Source organism: Rhopalosiphum padi, chromosome 1 (assembly GCF_020882245.1).
Source record: "Rhopalosiphum padi isolate XX-2018 chromosome 1, ASM2088224v1, whole genome shotgun sequence".
Taxonomy (NCBI): Eukaryota; Metazoa; Arthropoda; class Insecta; order Hemiptera; family Aphididae; genus Rhopalosiphum; species Rhopalosiphum padi.
This window is the reverse complement of record NC_083597.1, coordinates 12,233,658-12,247,567: the sequence shown is the minus strand read 5'-3', so window position 1 is coordinate 12,247,567 and position 13,910 is coordinate 12,233,658. Positions and strand designations below refer to the sequence as shown.

The following is a 13,910-nucleotide window of genomic DNA, read 5'->3' as shown; positions in this document are numbered from 1 at the left end:
TAATCGGATCAGAATCGAATCGCACGCGTTGTCAGATCATTACAGCGGCACACGAGACGGGCAGCTCAAACGAGAGCGATACACCCGTAACGCGGAACTCTGACGAGTCACTGGAACTGTGCCATATGCTCGCTAGATACGACGTACGCGCGACTTGTCATTTCTGTGGAACGTAACCTGCCGTAGCTCTGCGCATATGTCGACAATGACGATAACGCACAGGGAAACGGAGTTTTACGAATATACGTTCCGTTTGGGAAACATACTTGAACACTTACGAATAATGTATTCCTACGAATGACTATTTATCGCATAACACGGAAACAGAAAAAATAAAATATGCATTAACGCAAATATTTAATATAGATGTGACAATCAGTGTTCGCGCAAATGCAACAAACCAACCACTGACGCACTGTCCGAACGGTGTCAGACTTATATTATAGGCCACGGTCGAATTTTGTTTGGCATACCAGAGCTTGAGCTAAGGAAATGTTAGAGCTGCGAATAGGTATGGATAAAATCACTTCTTAATAATACGAATACAAGCAATGTAATGTGCAGGCAACATAACATGTTAAAGATCAAAAAATATATATACCAGATGCCTTCCCTAATCGCGCAAGTCTGCCCGGGGTGGGTCTTGCTACGACAGAGGACAGACAGTGAATGGCAATGCTGGTCGTCTCGCTGGGCCTTTTATACCCGACTCATTAGCGATTACACAGGACCGGTATCGTGTTATGTGACAGATAACAAGAAACCGTAGAAACCCCAATAGTGCGATCGCCGATAAACACACAATTTAAATAAAAGTTATTATAAGAATAAAATAATTATAATAATAATAAAAATAGTAATATTAATAATAATAATAAAAATAGTAATATTAATAATAATAATAAGATTAGGAATAAGAATAATTAAAATGGTAATAATAAAAAAGAAAAGAAAAATCTAGAACCTTATCCGTGCGTAATTTTGTGTGGAACGCTCGTTCATCCAACATCCACTGAGTCCCCCTCCTAGTTTTTTTCTAAATCAAGCACTGTGTAGCAGCAGTAAAATATGACGGATGAACAGAAATTTGCAAAATGGTCATAAGAATCAAGAACCCTTCTCTCCGAAATGTAGATGTATAGTACACTTGCATAATATGGCATAATTGACCTAAATTGGTATTAAGTCATATAAGACTAAAGGTCTATAAAATATACATTGTACTTAACTTCAATCTGTATAAATTACATTGTGGTAAGTAACGCATCTCTAGTGGTAAAGTTTCAACTTTCAGGTAACAGCTTTTAAATCATCTGTTGTCCCTTAGTAGTTACTAGTTAGTGTGCAACTGCGATGTTTTATAATCTCGTAAAATACGACTTCTAGATCACAACGATTGCAGAGATTCACGACCCTGTAAACTTTATGTCCTTATCAATTTTATATATACCTTGATTTGTTATTAAAATGTGAATAAATTGAAAATCATATTTACACAATGAATTACTGTTTTATTTTTTTATTTATGAGTATATAAATCAATTATTAAAAATTAAGGACTTATATAATCATTAAAATATTTTCAAAGCTTATTGCAAGAGAAGAGGCGAAGAATAGGTTCAATAGTTAGTAGTTCGAACTATCGAAGAGAACATTACTTGTAAGAATACATTGGGTACAAATATATTATATAGGTACTAAAAATTTAACTAAAGAAAAATTTAAAGGAATAAAATATAAAAAGAACTAAATAAGCATACCCTAGATATAGGTACTAAAGAGTGTTGTAGCAGCAGTAGAATATGACGGATGAACAGGAATTTGCAAAATGGTCATAAGAATCAAGAATCCCTCTCCCCGAAATATACTTGCATCAGTGGCGTGCAGTCAGGGCAAGCAAAATAAGAGGCGCATACCCAGATAAAAGTAAAAAGAAAGGTTAAGTAACATAACATTTCATTGCTCATGATTTAATCAGAAGAATTTACAAATACAATAAATACAAACTATAATATAATTTGTAAAAAGAAATCAAGAAAATGTTTTACTGTATAGGCAACTTAATATACACAGTTAAGCGCTCAGTGTTTTCCGGACTCGACAATTTTACATGGTCCTCGAAAGCGCTCAGCAAAACACTTATGACGCGGTTTGATTAGCCAACGCCAAGATAAAGTCGAAAAGTGTATCACTATAGCAGCAGTTGAACGGGACTGATGGACAGGAATTTGCAAAATGGTCCGAAAAATCAAGAATCCCCCTCCCCAAATGTGTATAATACACTTGCATATTGCATTGAACTAAATTAAATTGGTATTTAGTCTTATAAGAACATAGGTCTTTAAATACATATGGTATTCAACTTCAACCTATTTAATTAACATGTAGTGGTTATTGCAGTAACGCACTAACGCATCTCTGTAGTACCTTAGTACCTATAGTTTTAACTTTGTGGCAACAGTTTTTAAGCCGTAGACCGTAGTGTGATGTTGCGATCCTAATATAATCTCGTAAAATACAACTTCTATATTATGTCATTCGTGGATCGTGGTTACTACTAAGAATTTCCATGACACAAGCTACGAATGCTACGATATAAAATAAAATAAGATAAATAAATATTCAAATACTTGTGCCATATCTCTCAGAAATACGTAAAATTTGTTGATAATAAAGATATCAATTGGGTAGTAGAGTACTAGAGTGCATACGACAAGCGTCCAATGATTACAGGTAGACCACAGTCATAGTCCGTAGAGCGCTATACGACAAGATAGCCGTAAAACATACCTCTACGGCCATGGATTCGATCTTTTAATATTAGTTACACTGTTATAGTTAAATACACCAAGTTACACACTGCCCACAACTTTATTTTAATTGGGTCATATCCCGCATACTTCATACTATACTCTATGTCTGTAGTGATGATAGACGCAATTTTAGTTTTAATTTTTTTTTTTTTGGGGGGAGGGGGCTATTATAATTTGCATGTATGCTCTCCGAGATATATATAAAGGTGGAAGGGGATATAAACAAACCATTTTGAGGGAGTTACTATTGATTTTGGGGGGCTTAGCCCCCTCAAAGTGCGCTTATGGTCTCGACCCAACTGTAATGGGGTAGTATCTAGTTGATTTATAACACCTGCTATTCAATTGTCCTTCTCTCGCACCACAGAACTCAATTAAAGAACATTCTTTCCTCTTATTAATGTTCTTTCAGCCAATAATGTATTTTATAATGCAGACAGGTCTATAAATTTAATAGTATGACTGTATGAGCTTAACCCATTTTATTTTATTTACTTTCTGACAATACTATATATTTGTTTTTATCAAAATGATCTAGATATAATAATTGTATGTTGGAATATCATTAATAATAATTATAAAAAACCATTAAAACCTATAAATGTATAGCTTCACTTAGAACCTAAAAATAAATATAAAATACTATTTTAGATAAAGCTGTAGATACAAATACAGACTAAATTATAATATTACACATCATTGCAAGTTAGCTTAATTCATATCAATAAAAAAGATATTTTAAATATTATTAAAAAGGTTTCCATTATTAAATATTCAATATTATATAAAAATGTGTATTTATGACTAAGTATAATAATTATGGTACATTTTATTACATATTATTAGAAAAAACTAATTTTTCAAGTTGCAGTAAAAATATGTATTTACATTATAATCTAAGCTCTAATAATCAATTAATTAATTTTAATAGTTCAAATTAATACAAATACTTTTCAATCATTCACAGAAACGCATAAGGTTATAACCAATCAAAATATATTTTTTATAAGAATGTGATACACAGTAGTTTTGCATAAATAGTGATTTTAGTATTTTCCTCTAGAATAAGATCTTGAACGAGATTTTCTACTTCTGTACACTGGTGAGCGACTCCTTGATTGTGAACGTGAATATAAATGATAAGCACGCCGTGGAGGTGAAGATCGTCCTCTAAAATTAATGAAGTATAATAAAAAATAATTAAGTTAAATCTTCAATTATAATAAAATTCATAATAAAGTGTTAAATTTCTGACCAAATATTTAATGTACTTATTTTATTAGGTGAACATCCCAATTTTCAAATTATAATTGACATTTAGTTCAATACATAATATTTATGTAATATATTAGATCAACAGCATATCATATACAAGGTAATTCTTTTATCATTATACACTCATTATTTTGTCATTTATTAAATTGTTTTCATTTTTTTTTTTCAAAATATTTTGTATCATGAATTTTAACGTTCAAATTATTATTTTTTGATAATTTTTTAGTGAGATATAGCTTTTTAAAGTTGGGTTGTTTTCAGTTTTTTTTAAATACTTCCTATTTCTGAAGACCAGTAGTGACATGGGCAATAAATAATAAAAGGTACACATTTTCATATGTAATAAACTCATTATCGACTATCCACTCAGTGATGAACTTTCCAACTTTGTACCTGTAGTTATACCAACACCTCATAACCGTAATAACCGATAGGATGAACACCTAAAAACCTTAAAATACCTAACTTTGAATAGCTATCTCATTAACGGTTAAATGAAAAATAATAATTTTAACGTTAAAACTCAAAAATAGCCCTACTAATTTGACATTATAAATATAGGTTGTTGCCATTATAAAATCAAAAGTTGATAGTACTTTCACTATTAAATAAAAATTTCATAGTCTGAGAAAAGCATGATACAAAATATTTTGAAAAAAAGTCAATACTTGATGAAATAATGAGTGTATAATGATAAAAGAATCACCCTGTATATTATTAGTATTTTAATTTAATTCTCTTATACATATTTATACTCAAATAAACATATAATATGTATATTTGTTTACCTAGTGGTTATAATTTAAACTATGTCATTTAATGAATGGAGAAATGTTTAGGTTGGCCAGATAAAACAAATAATTTCTTATACAAAGAAGTAACAAGTTTAATTAAATTTCTTTATATTTTGATGATATGCTAAATAATTTATAGTATGCAAATTAATCTGGTTCTTTGATAAAACATTTGTCAGAATAATAAAACATAAATTACATGGTATTAAATGGGAAGACTATTATATTTTAATAGAATTTAAACAAATTAAGACCGGGTATTTTACTTAAAACCAATCATTCCGTTTAATATTTAAACCACATAATTCATGTTTTATTATTCTGACAAATGTATTATCAAAGAACTAAAATAATTTGTAAATAATAATTGTTCAACATACCAGAAAATTACAAAAGAATTTAAAAACACATGGCTACTTCTTAGTGTAAAAAAAATATCATGTTTTATCTGGTCAACACTGATTCTTTCATTTAATTAAATTGTTTAAATTATATGCAATAAGTAAACAAATGATTATTAAGTTATTAATATTGGAATAAATTAAATCATAAAACAGATATAAAGAAGTGTGGAAGGGGTTTGTATTATTATATATTATATTTTTCTTGAATCTCAATCGAAAATAATTCTGTATTCTTTTCTATTTTTAGTATTAAATTATTATTTAAAACTTATCACAAACATATTTCTTATGCAAGAATTTCATTTATAAAACTGTAAATATCCTATAAGTAACTATATTTTTTTTAAATACCTAAAATATAACCAGAATAATGATGAACGATGATTGATGCAAAAACAATGTAATCAAAGCATGCAGCAGTAGCTAGGAAGATGAATTTCAAATGCTAAGTTGTTGTTTTGTACTGCAATAAAAATTGAGGGATTTGACAACTAAGACCAAATGATGAATGTATCATGAAAATAGAATGCCTAGTGGGGATTCAAGAATCTCGCACCCCCTGTTGTTTGTTGCTGGCTCAAGTTGGTAGTACTGTGTTGAAAGGTGATGGTAGTAGTGGATGTGGTAGTGGTGATGATGAAGAATTCAATAAAGTTGAATCTATAATAAATAACCTGCCAAAAGTTTTTTACTCATTAATTTTAAATTATATAATATTATTTTAACACAAAATTTACCCCTCCAGTTATTTAATTTCATATAAATACAAAAATAAATATTAAACTATATACAGATATAAAAGTTTAAGTTTAAACAAAAAACGATAGGATATTAATAATAAAGAAAATTACCTATAAACAGGTGATTTATCTCTGGAACGTTTTCCAGTTGACATTTGAACAATAATTCTGGACCCACAACATCTTCTAAAATTATACACAATTAAAAAATAAATAACATTATTTCTCATTATCATATTTATATAATATATAAAACAGCATTTAAATAGCAATCATATTTTGAATATTTATTTATTACTATAACCCCAATTAGCATGTTTATGGGTAAACAAAGGTCAACAATTGTAATAAAATTTATAATTTGAAGTAAAATCAAAAAATATTATTTTTTCTATGTTAAAGATATGAAATTATAATTAAACATATTAAATAAATTTGGTTAAATAATACAATATTAAACTAATAAGATTGAAATAATGAAAATTATAATCATTAATTATAGTACTACTATATAACATTACATTTATTACAAAATATTAAAAATAGCCAATGACTATATGTATACTATATGCATGTAATTGGTAAATTACTATGCATTTTATTGTTGAACTTTAATTACATAACATAATATAACACAAATCACTATTGTCTGATAATTAACACAACATCTTAGAAATAAAAACATTTTAACTAAATTAATAGACATGTAATATAGAAGTCAACACAATAAAAAAATATATATTGATAAAAAATTATATAATATATATATTTATTATTATATAATAATAACAAAACTGATATTAATGAGTATAAAATATAATTAAAAATGAAAATTAAACAGACATAAAGATTACTCTATTACCTTTGATATTCTAGAAAAAACAAGCTATAAAATATAATTCTCAATTATGAAAAATAATGCTAATGTAAATTATTGAAATTTAACCTAAATCATTGAAAATAAAGTTACTACTATTAGTTTATCACTAATAAAGTTATGAGATAATTAAATTTGATAAAACTTCTTGCAATTTACTTCAGATTAAATTTTAGTTTTCAACATAAGAATGTCTGACAGGGATAACTGATATTGTTCATCATTAATAGATTCAAAATTATATTTTAAACAACAACTTCTTACAATTTAATTCAGATATAATTCAAGTTATCAACATAAAAATGTCTGACAGGGATAACTGATATTGTTCATCATTAATAGATTCAAAATTATATTTTAAACAACTTCTTACAATTTAATTCAGATATAATTCAAGTTATCAACATAAAAATGTCTGACAGGGATAACTGATATTGTTCATCATTAATAGATTCAAAATTATATTTTAAACAACTTCTTACAATTTAATTCAGATATAATTCAAGTTATCAACATAAAAATGTCTGACAGGGATAACTGATATTGTTCATCATTAATAGATTCATAATTATATTTTAAATAACTTCTTACAATTGAATTCAGATAAAATTTTAGTTATCAACATAAAAATGTCTGACAGGGATAACTGATATTGTTCATCATTAATAGATTCAAAATTATATTTTAAACAACTTCTTACAATTTAATTCAGATATAATTTTAGTTATCAACATAAAAATGTCTGACAGGGATAACTGATATTGATGTCACTTATAGATTTAAAATTGAATTATAACTAGCTAACGATTACTCAAAATTACTTCAGATATAATTTTAGTTATCAACATAAAAATGTCTGACAGGGATAACTGATATTGTTCATCATTAATACATTCAAAATTATATTTTAAACAACTTCTTACAATTTAATTCAGATATAATTCAAGTTATCAACATAAAAATGTCTGACAGGGATAACTGATATTGTTCATCATTAATAGATTCAAAATTATATTTTGAACAACTTCTTACAATTTAATTCAGATATAATTTGAGTTATCAACATAAAAATGTCTGACAGGGATAACTGATATTGTTCATCATTAATAGATTCAAAATTATATTTTAAACAACTTCTTACAATTTAATTCAGATATAATTCAAGTTATCAACATAAAAATGTCTGACAGGGATAACTGATATTGTTCATCACTTATAGATTTAAAATTGAATTATAACTAGCTAACGATTACTCAAAATTACTTCAGATATAATTTTAGTTATCAACATAAAAATGTCTGACAGGGATAACTGATATTGTTCATCATTAATAGATTCATAATTATATTTTAAACAACTTCTTACAATTTAATTCAGATATAATTTTAGTTATCAACATAAAAATGTCTGACAGGGATAACTGATATTGTTCATCATTAATAGATTCAAAATTATATTTTAAACAACTTCTTACAATTTAATTCAGATATAATTTTAGTTATCAACATAAAAATGTCTGACAGGGATAACTGATATTGTTCATCATTAATAGATTCAAAATTATATTTTAAACAACTTCTTACAATTTAATTCAGATATAATTCAAGTTATCAACATAAAAATGTCTGACAGGGATAACTGATATTGTTCATCATTAATAGATTCAAAATTATATTTTAAACAACTTCTTACAATTTAATTCAGATATAATTCAAGTTATCAACATAAAAATGTCTGACAGGGATAACTGATATTGTTCATCACTTATAGATTTAAAATTGAATTATAACTAGCTAACGATTACTCAAAATTACTTCAGATATAATTTTAGTTATCAACATAAAAATGTCTGACAGGGATAACTGATATTGTTCATCATTAATAGATTCATAATTATATTTTAAACAATTTCTTACAATTTAATTCAGATATAATTTTAGTTATCAACATAAAAATGTCTGACAGGGATAACTGATATTGTTCATCATTAATAGATTCAAAATTATATTTTAAACAACTTCTTACAATTTAATTCAGATATAATTTTAGTTATCAACATAAAAATGTCTGACAGGGATAACTGATATTGTTCATCATTAATAGATTCAAAATTATATTTTAAACAACTTCTTACAATTTAATTCAGATATAATTCAAGTTATCAACATAAAAATGTCTGACAGGGATAACTGATATTGTTCATCATTAATAGATTCAAAATTATATTTTAAACAACTTCTTACAATTTAATTCAGATATAATTCAAGTTATCAACATAAAAATGTCTGACAGGGATAACTGATATTGTTCATCACTTATAGATTTAAAATTGAATTATAACTAGCTAACGATTACTCAAAATTACTTCAGATATAATTTTAGTTATCAACATAAAAATGTCTGACAGGGATAACTGATATTGTTCATCATTAATAGATTCATAATTATATTTTAAACAATTTCTTACAATTTAATTCAGATATAATTTTAGTTATCAACATAAAAATGTCTGACAGGGATAACTGATATTGTTCATCATTAATAGATTCAAAATTATATTTTAAACAACTTCTTACAATTTAATTCAGATATAATTTTAGTTATCAACATAAAAATGTCTGACAGGGATAACTGATATTGTTCATCATTAATAGATTCATAATTATATTTTAAATAACTTCTTACAATTTAATTCAGATAACATTTTAGTTATCAACATAAAAATGTCTGACAGGGATAACTGATATTGTTCATCATTAATAGATTTAAAATTGAATTATAACTAGCTATCAATTACTCAAAATTACTTCAGATATAATTCAAGTTATCAACATAAAAATGTCTGACAGGGATAACTGATATTATTCATCATTATAATTTAAGTAACTTTTAAAAATTTACTTCAGATAACATTTTAGTTTTCAACATAAAAATGACTGACAGGTATAACTGATCTTATGCATCATCAATAAAAATAATACATTTATACAGAGTTGCATAAAAATTTATTGTTTAATAATTCACTAATTCATGACTATTTGGTTATTATTGATACTATTTTATGAATCTTGGAAAAAAAAAGCCCCGTACCAACTAAGTACATTATTTGTTATTTTATAATGATTTACATAATTAAATATATAATCATTACACTTATTTATATAACACTTTTTTAACATATTTATAAGTTTAAGTGCAATCTGCATTTAACGTTGTCAGTAATTGTCATTTGTCATTTGTATCTACTTAATTAAAAAAAATATTTAAGGGTATACATTTTAATATAATTGTAATTTGTCATTGTATAATATAATTAAAAATGTTAAATAAATTATTTAAATTATAGACAAATGACAATTAATTTATATTTTTATCCTTAAACATTTTTTAAATTATATAGGAACAAATGAAAATTACCGAAATGTTAAATGCATATTGCAGTTATACTTTTAGATATGTTAAAGAAATGTAACATAGGTAGTAAATGTAATGGTTATATTTAATTATGTAAATCATAATAAAATAACGAATAATGATGGGCCTTTTTTTTCCGATTATCATTAATATATATTTAGTTATTGTTTATGAATCCTGGTATTAATACATAATTTTAATTATTTACTTACAATTCACTACACAAAAAATTCAAATTATAAATCAAAAATGAGCTAACAGTCATAAACATGATTTACGTGGGCCATAGAAATTTAGTGAACCATTAAATAAGTAAAAATATTTATGCAAACTTGATATTACTATATTATTGTAAAATACATAAAAAGATTATTTTTAATTGATTTTCAGCATACTCATTTCTGTAAAGATAATTTATATGTTTCTTAAAAGAAATTATAGATGCACATTATGTAATGTTAAATGTCTTACGTTCCATCTAATCCTCGGACTGCATCTTCTGCATCACGTGGATCTTCATATTCTATAAATGCAAAGCCTGGTGGATTTCTTGCTATCCAAATGTTTTTCAAAGGACCATATTTGGTAAACACATCTTCTATTTCATATTTATTGGCATTGCTTTTTAAATTACCAATATATACTTTACAAGTTGGATCCCATTCACGGTGTTTGGACATGTTTTCTTATTCTAAATATAAACAAATATAATTTAATTATGTACAATATATACAAATATTAATATTATAATTCATAAACTAAGAGCAGTTATGCCAATTATTTAAATGATGCACGAATACTGAAAAGTGCTTAATTTTTTTATTCTAGTAAGTTGTCATAGAATTAATTCAATATTATAATACAAAATATTTAGAATTTTATTTTAAAAGCTATTATGTAGTTTTATCTTAAAGCAATATGAAAAATTTATATCTTAACACGTTGACTGCCATGTATATTTTTAAATGTTTTTCAAATAAAATAGTATAAACAAATAAGGAATGACATGAAAAAATATTTAAATATATTTGACGTATTGATAATACATATTGTGTGACCTGTGACCATGTTACATGGTAGTCAACAAGAAAATCATATTTCAACAAAAAAAAAAATTATATAGTGAAGAGTACACCTTGTTGTTCTATCCCTTATTTTTCATATCTACATCAGCTATTCTAGCATTTAAGACATATTGGTAAAAAAAAATAAAAATTCATACCAGAGTAATAATAATTATAATTATATGACAAACAATTGTCTCTATCCTAGGTATGCTATATAATGATGTTACCTACCTCAATAATTACATACATATAATATACAGTAGAATCTCAGTAATCCGGCCGTTCGAAAATCCAATACGTCCAGTAATCTGGCTAATGGCTATATTAACCTATACATATCATGGTACCAATATGTATTTGTATATAAAGTTACTATCGTAAACAATAAAACGTTAGATAAAACTAAGTAATAACAGATTAAATCTGAATAAACCTATAAGATATTTTTATTTTTATTTAGTTAACGTTGAAGTACAATAAGGCTATTAATTTTTTAATAATTAATAAATAGTTTTCCAATTTTTCAATAAGTAAAAATGCGTTTTTATATGAACCCTCATTAATCCGCTGTTTTCGTTAATCTGACAGTAGTGTGGTCTGATATCTGTCGGATTACCGAGATTCTATTGTATTAAATAGGTAAATTATTCTGTATGTATAAAAATTTAAAAAAATAATCCATAAGCGACAGCAAAATTATTTTTTATAATAAAAGCTATATCAACATATAATACAAGTATTTCAAGTAAAATGATGACTAATAATTCACAAATTATACAGCAGTATAACTATATAAGCTATACATTCAGATATCAGATAATAATAAAAATGGATAATGTGCCTGAAACAACTTCTATGAATATAAATGATAAATGATTTGCAAGAACTAAAACCATTTACTTAATAATAGACAACTATGTTGTAATGCTTAAAAACATAAAATTAAATCATAATATTACTAACTTAAGTTGACCACAGCCATAATTAAAATAAGAAAAACTCGTACTATTAAAATATTTGGCACTTAACCGAAAAACTAAAATTGTGAACTTAAATGATCATAAAATGTGTAGTAATTAAAACACTTAATACGTAAGGCGTTTTAATATTTTCCACTAGAACTTTTAAGTACTATGCAATATTCATTACAGTATATAATTTTTACTAATATATCGTACAAATCATATTATGTATTAATTATAAGTATGGTTTAAGCTGTATTAAACAAAATAAAAAAAATATATCTACAACATGAGTACCTACGGTGTAAAATTAGACTAGAAACTACTAAATAACCAGGTAAGTAGGTATTAGGTTGTATAAAACAAAGAAATATTACTATCAAATGTCAAGAGAAAGAACTATGATGCCTGAAGTCAAACAATTAAAATATTTGATGAATTTATAATCATTTTTACTTAATACCAGTGATGTACAAACTCACGTGTATAGCTTCGATAACCGGTGACGTTGAGAAATGGCTAATGAGGATCGAGTACAAGCCAATGATCTACGAGGGTCGAGAGTTCGGAAGGCAAAGACGAGTTAGCAATTTTGATCATTACTCATTTGCGACATTGGTCATTGAGTCTTTGAGATACTAAGTACTGAGATAGGGCACTCGACAGTCAATAATCGACATATAATATTGTTGAATGTTATATTATAAACCAAAATGGCTACCGCACGTTCGCACCATAACAGAATTTTATCAATGTATAATTTTATTATTATCTATAATTACATGCTGTTACCTGTTATATACCACAACAGTTTAGATTATTATTCTGTGGTTACACTGTTTTTCAGGAATCTGGGAAAAAAAAGCCCCTAACGGCTAACAAAGTAACAACATTCATCGAAAAAAAAGCCCCGTTCCATCTAAATACATTATTCGTTATTTTATTATGATTTACATAATTAAATATAATCATTGTATTTATCTATGTAACACTATTTAACATATTTATAGGTTTAACTGCAATCCGCATTTAACATTGTCAATAATTATTGTCATTTGTAATTTGTTCGTTGTACCTTCATAATTTAAAAAAATATTTAAGGATAAACATTTAAAATAATTAAAAAATATAAATTAATTGTAATTTGTATATAATTTAAATAACTTATTTAACATTTTTTTAATTATATAATACAAATGACAAATTACAATTATTTTAAATTTTTAGTTTTTACCCTTAAATATTTTTTAAATTATGTAGGTATACTGCGGATTGCAGCTAAACCTATAAATATGTTTAAAAAAGTGTTACATAGATAAATGTAATGATTATATTTAATTATGTAAATCATAATAAAATAACGAATAATGTATTTAATTGGTACGGAGCTTTTTTTCCGATTGGCGATTACCGTTTTTAGCTGCTAGTGCTACTACTAGTAAGTAGTAAACATCATATTATATTTAATAATAATATATTAATATTTATGCATTGACTGCCGCCGACTGGTGGATCACCAACTTTTCTGGTATAAAGTAAATTTATTTAATCTATTCTGTGTTAA

General features: G+C 25.8%; 1 protein-coding gene and 9 non-coding genes across 12 annotated transcripts; all 10 read right to left on the bottom strand.

Moving 5' to 3' along the window:
* Window positions 1–3,787: 3,787 nt before the first annotated feature.
* Window positions 3,788–13,095, bottom strand: LOC132917207 (RNA-binding protein 1-like). 3 transcript variants are annotated; one of them, XR_009660260.1, is made up of 5 exons: window positions 12,829–13,092; window positions 10,789–11,008; window positions 6,138–6,212; window positions 5,638–5,960; window positions 3,788–3,983 (listed from the first exon to the last, which is right to left on the bottom strand). XR_009660260.1 is itself a non-coding variant. In XM_060977825.1 (4 exons), the coding sequence occupies exons 2-4, from the start codon at window positions 10,995–10,997 to the stop codon at window positions 3,860–3,862; spliced, it is 408 nt and encodes a 135-aa protein (XP_060833808.1). In that variant the 5' UTR covers window positions 10,998–11,008; window positions 12,829–13,090; the 3' UTR covers window positions 3,788–3,859. The 3 variants fall into 3 exon arrangements, 2 of the variants coding, with proteins under 2 accessions (XP_060833808.1, XP_060833809.1); XM_060977825.1 differs by lacking the exon at window positions 5,638–5,960 and having other exon boundaries at window positions 12,829–13,090; XM_060977826.1 differs by lacking the exons at window positions 5,638–5,960; window positions 6,138–6,212 and having other exon boundaries at window positions 12,829–13,095.
* Window positions 7,057–7,135, bottom strand: LOC132918769 (small nucleolar RNA R38). The gene has a single exon (XR_009660562.1). It is a non-coding gene; the product is annotated as a small nucleolar RNA R38 (small nucleolar RNA).
* Window positions 7,169–7,247, bottom strand: LOC132918778 (small nucleolar RNA R38). The gene has a single exon (XR_009660570.1). It is a non-coding gene; the product is annotated as a small nucleolar RNA R38 (small nucleolar RNA).
* Window positions 7,278–7,356, bottom strand: LOC132918777 (small nucleolar RNA R38). Its single transcript, XR_009660569.1, has one exon. It is a non-coding gene; the product is annotated as a small nucleolar RNA R38 (small nucleolar RNA).
* LOC132918775 (small nucleolar RNA R38) lies at window positions 7,387–7,465 on the bottom strand. The gene has a single exon (XR_009660568.1). It is a non-coding gene; the product is annotated as a small nucleolar RNA R38 (small nucleolar RNA).
* LOC132918773 (small nucleolar RNA R38) lies at window positions 7,828–7,906 on the bottom strand. Its single transcript, XR_009660566.1, has one exon. It is a non-coding gene; the product is annotated as a small nucleolar RNA R38 (small nucleolar RNA).
* On the bottom strand, window positions 7,937–8,015 carry LOC132918779 (small nucleolar RNA R38). The gene has a single exon (XR_009660571.1). It is a non-coding gene; the product is annotated as a small nucleolar RNA R38 (small nucleolar RNA).
* Window positions 8,488–8,566, bottom strand: LOC132918772 (small nucleolar RNA R38). The gene has a single exon (XR_009660565.1). It is a non-coding gene; the product is annotated as a small nucleolar RNA R38 (small nucleolar RNA).
* Window positions 9,039–9,117, bottom strand: LOC132918771 (small nucleolar RNA R38). Its single transcript, XR_009660564.1, has one exon. It is a non-coding gene; the product is annotated as a small nucleolar RNA R38 (small nucleolar RNA).
* Window positions 9,590–9,668, bottom strand: LOC132918770 (small nucleolar RNA R38). Its single transcript, XR_009660563.1, has one exon. It is a non-coding gene; the product is annotated as a small nucleolar RNA R38 (small nucleolar RNA).
* Window positions 13,096–13,910: the final 815 nt, after the last annotated feature.

Bases quoted from the DNA above. Each gene is read 5' to 3' on its own strand.
- LOC132917207 (XM_060977825.1), bottom strand. From the start codon at position 10,997: ATGTCCAAACACCGTGAATGGGATCCAACTTGTAAAGTATATATTGGT. The intron at 6,213-10,788 runs GTAAGACATTTA...GTATAATTTTAG, and splicing joins GTCCGAGGATTAGATGGAAC to AAGATGTTGTGGGTCCAGAA. The intron at 3,984-6,137 runs GTAATTTTCTTT...CATTAATTTTAG, and splicing joins GATAAATCACCTGTTTATAG to AGGACGATCTTCACCTCCAC.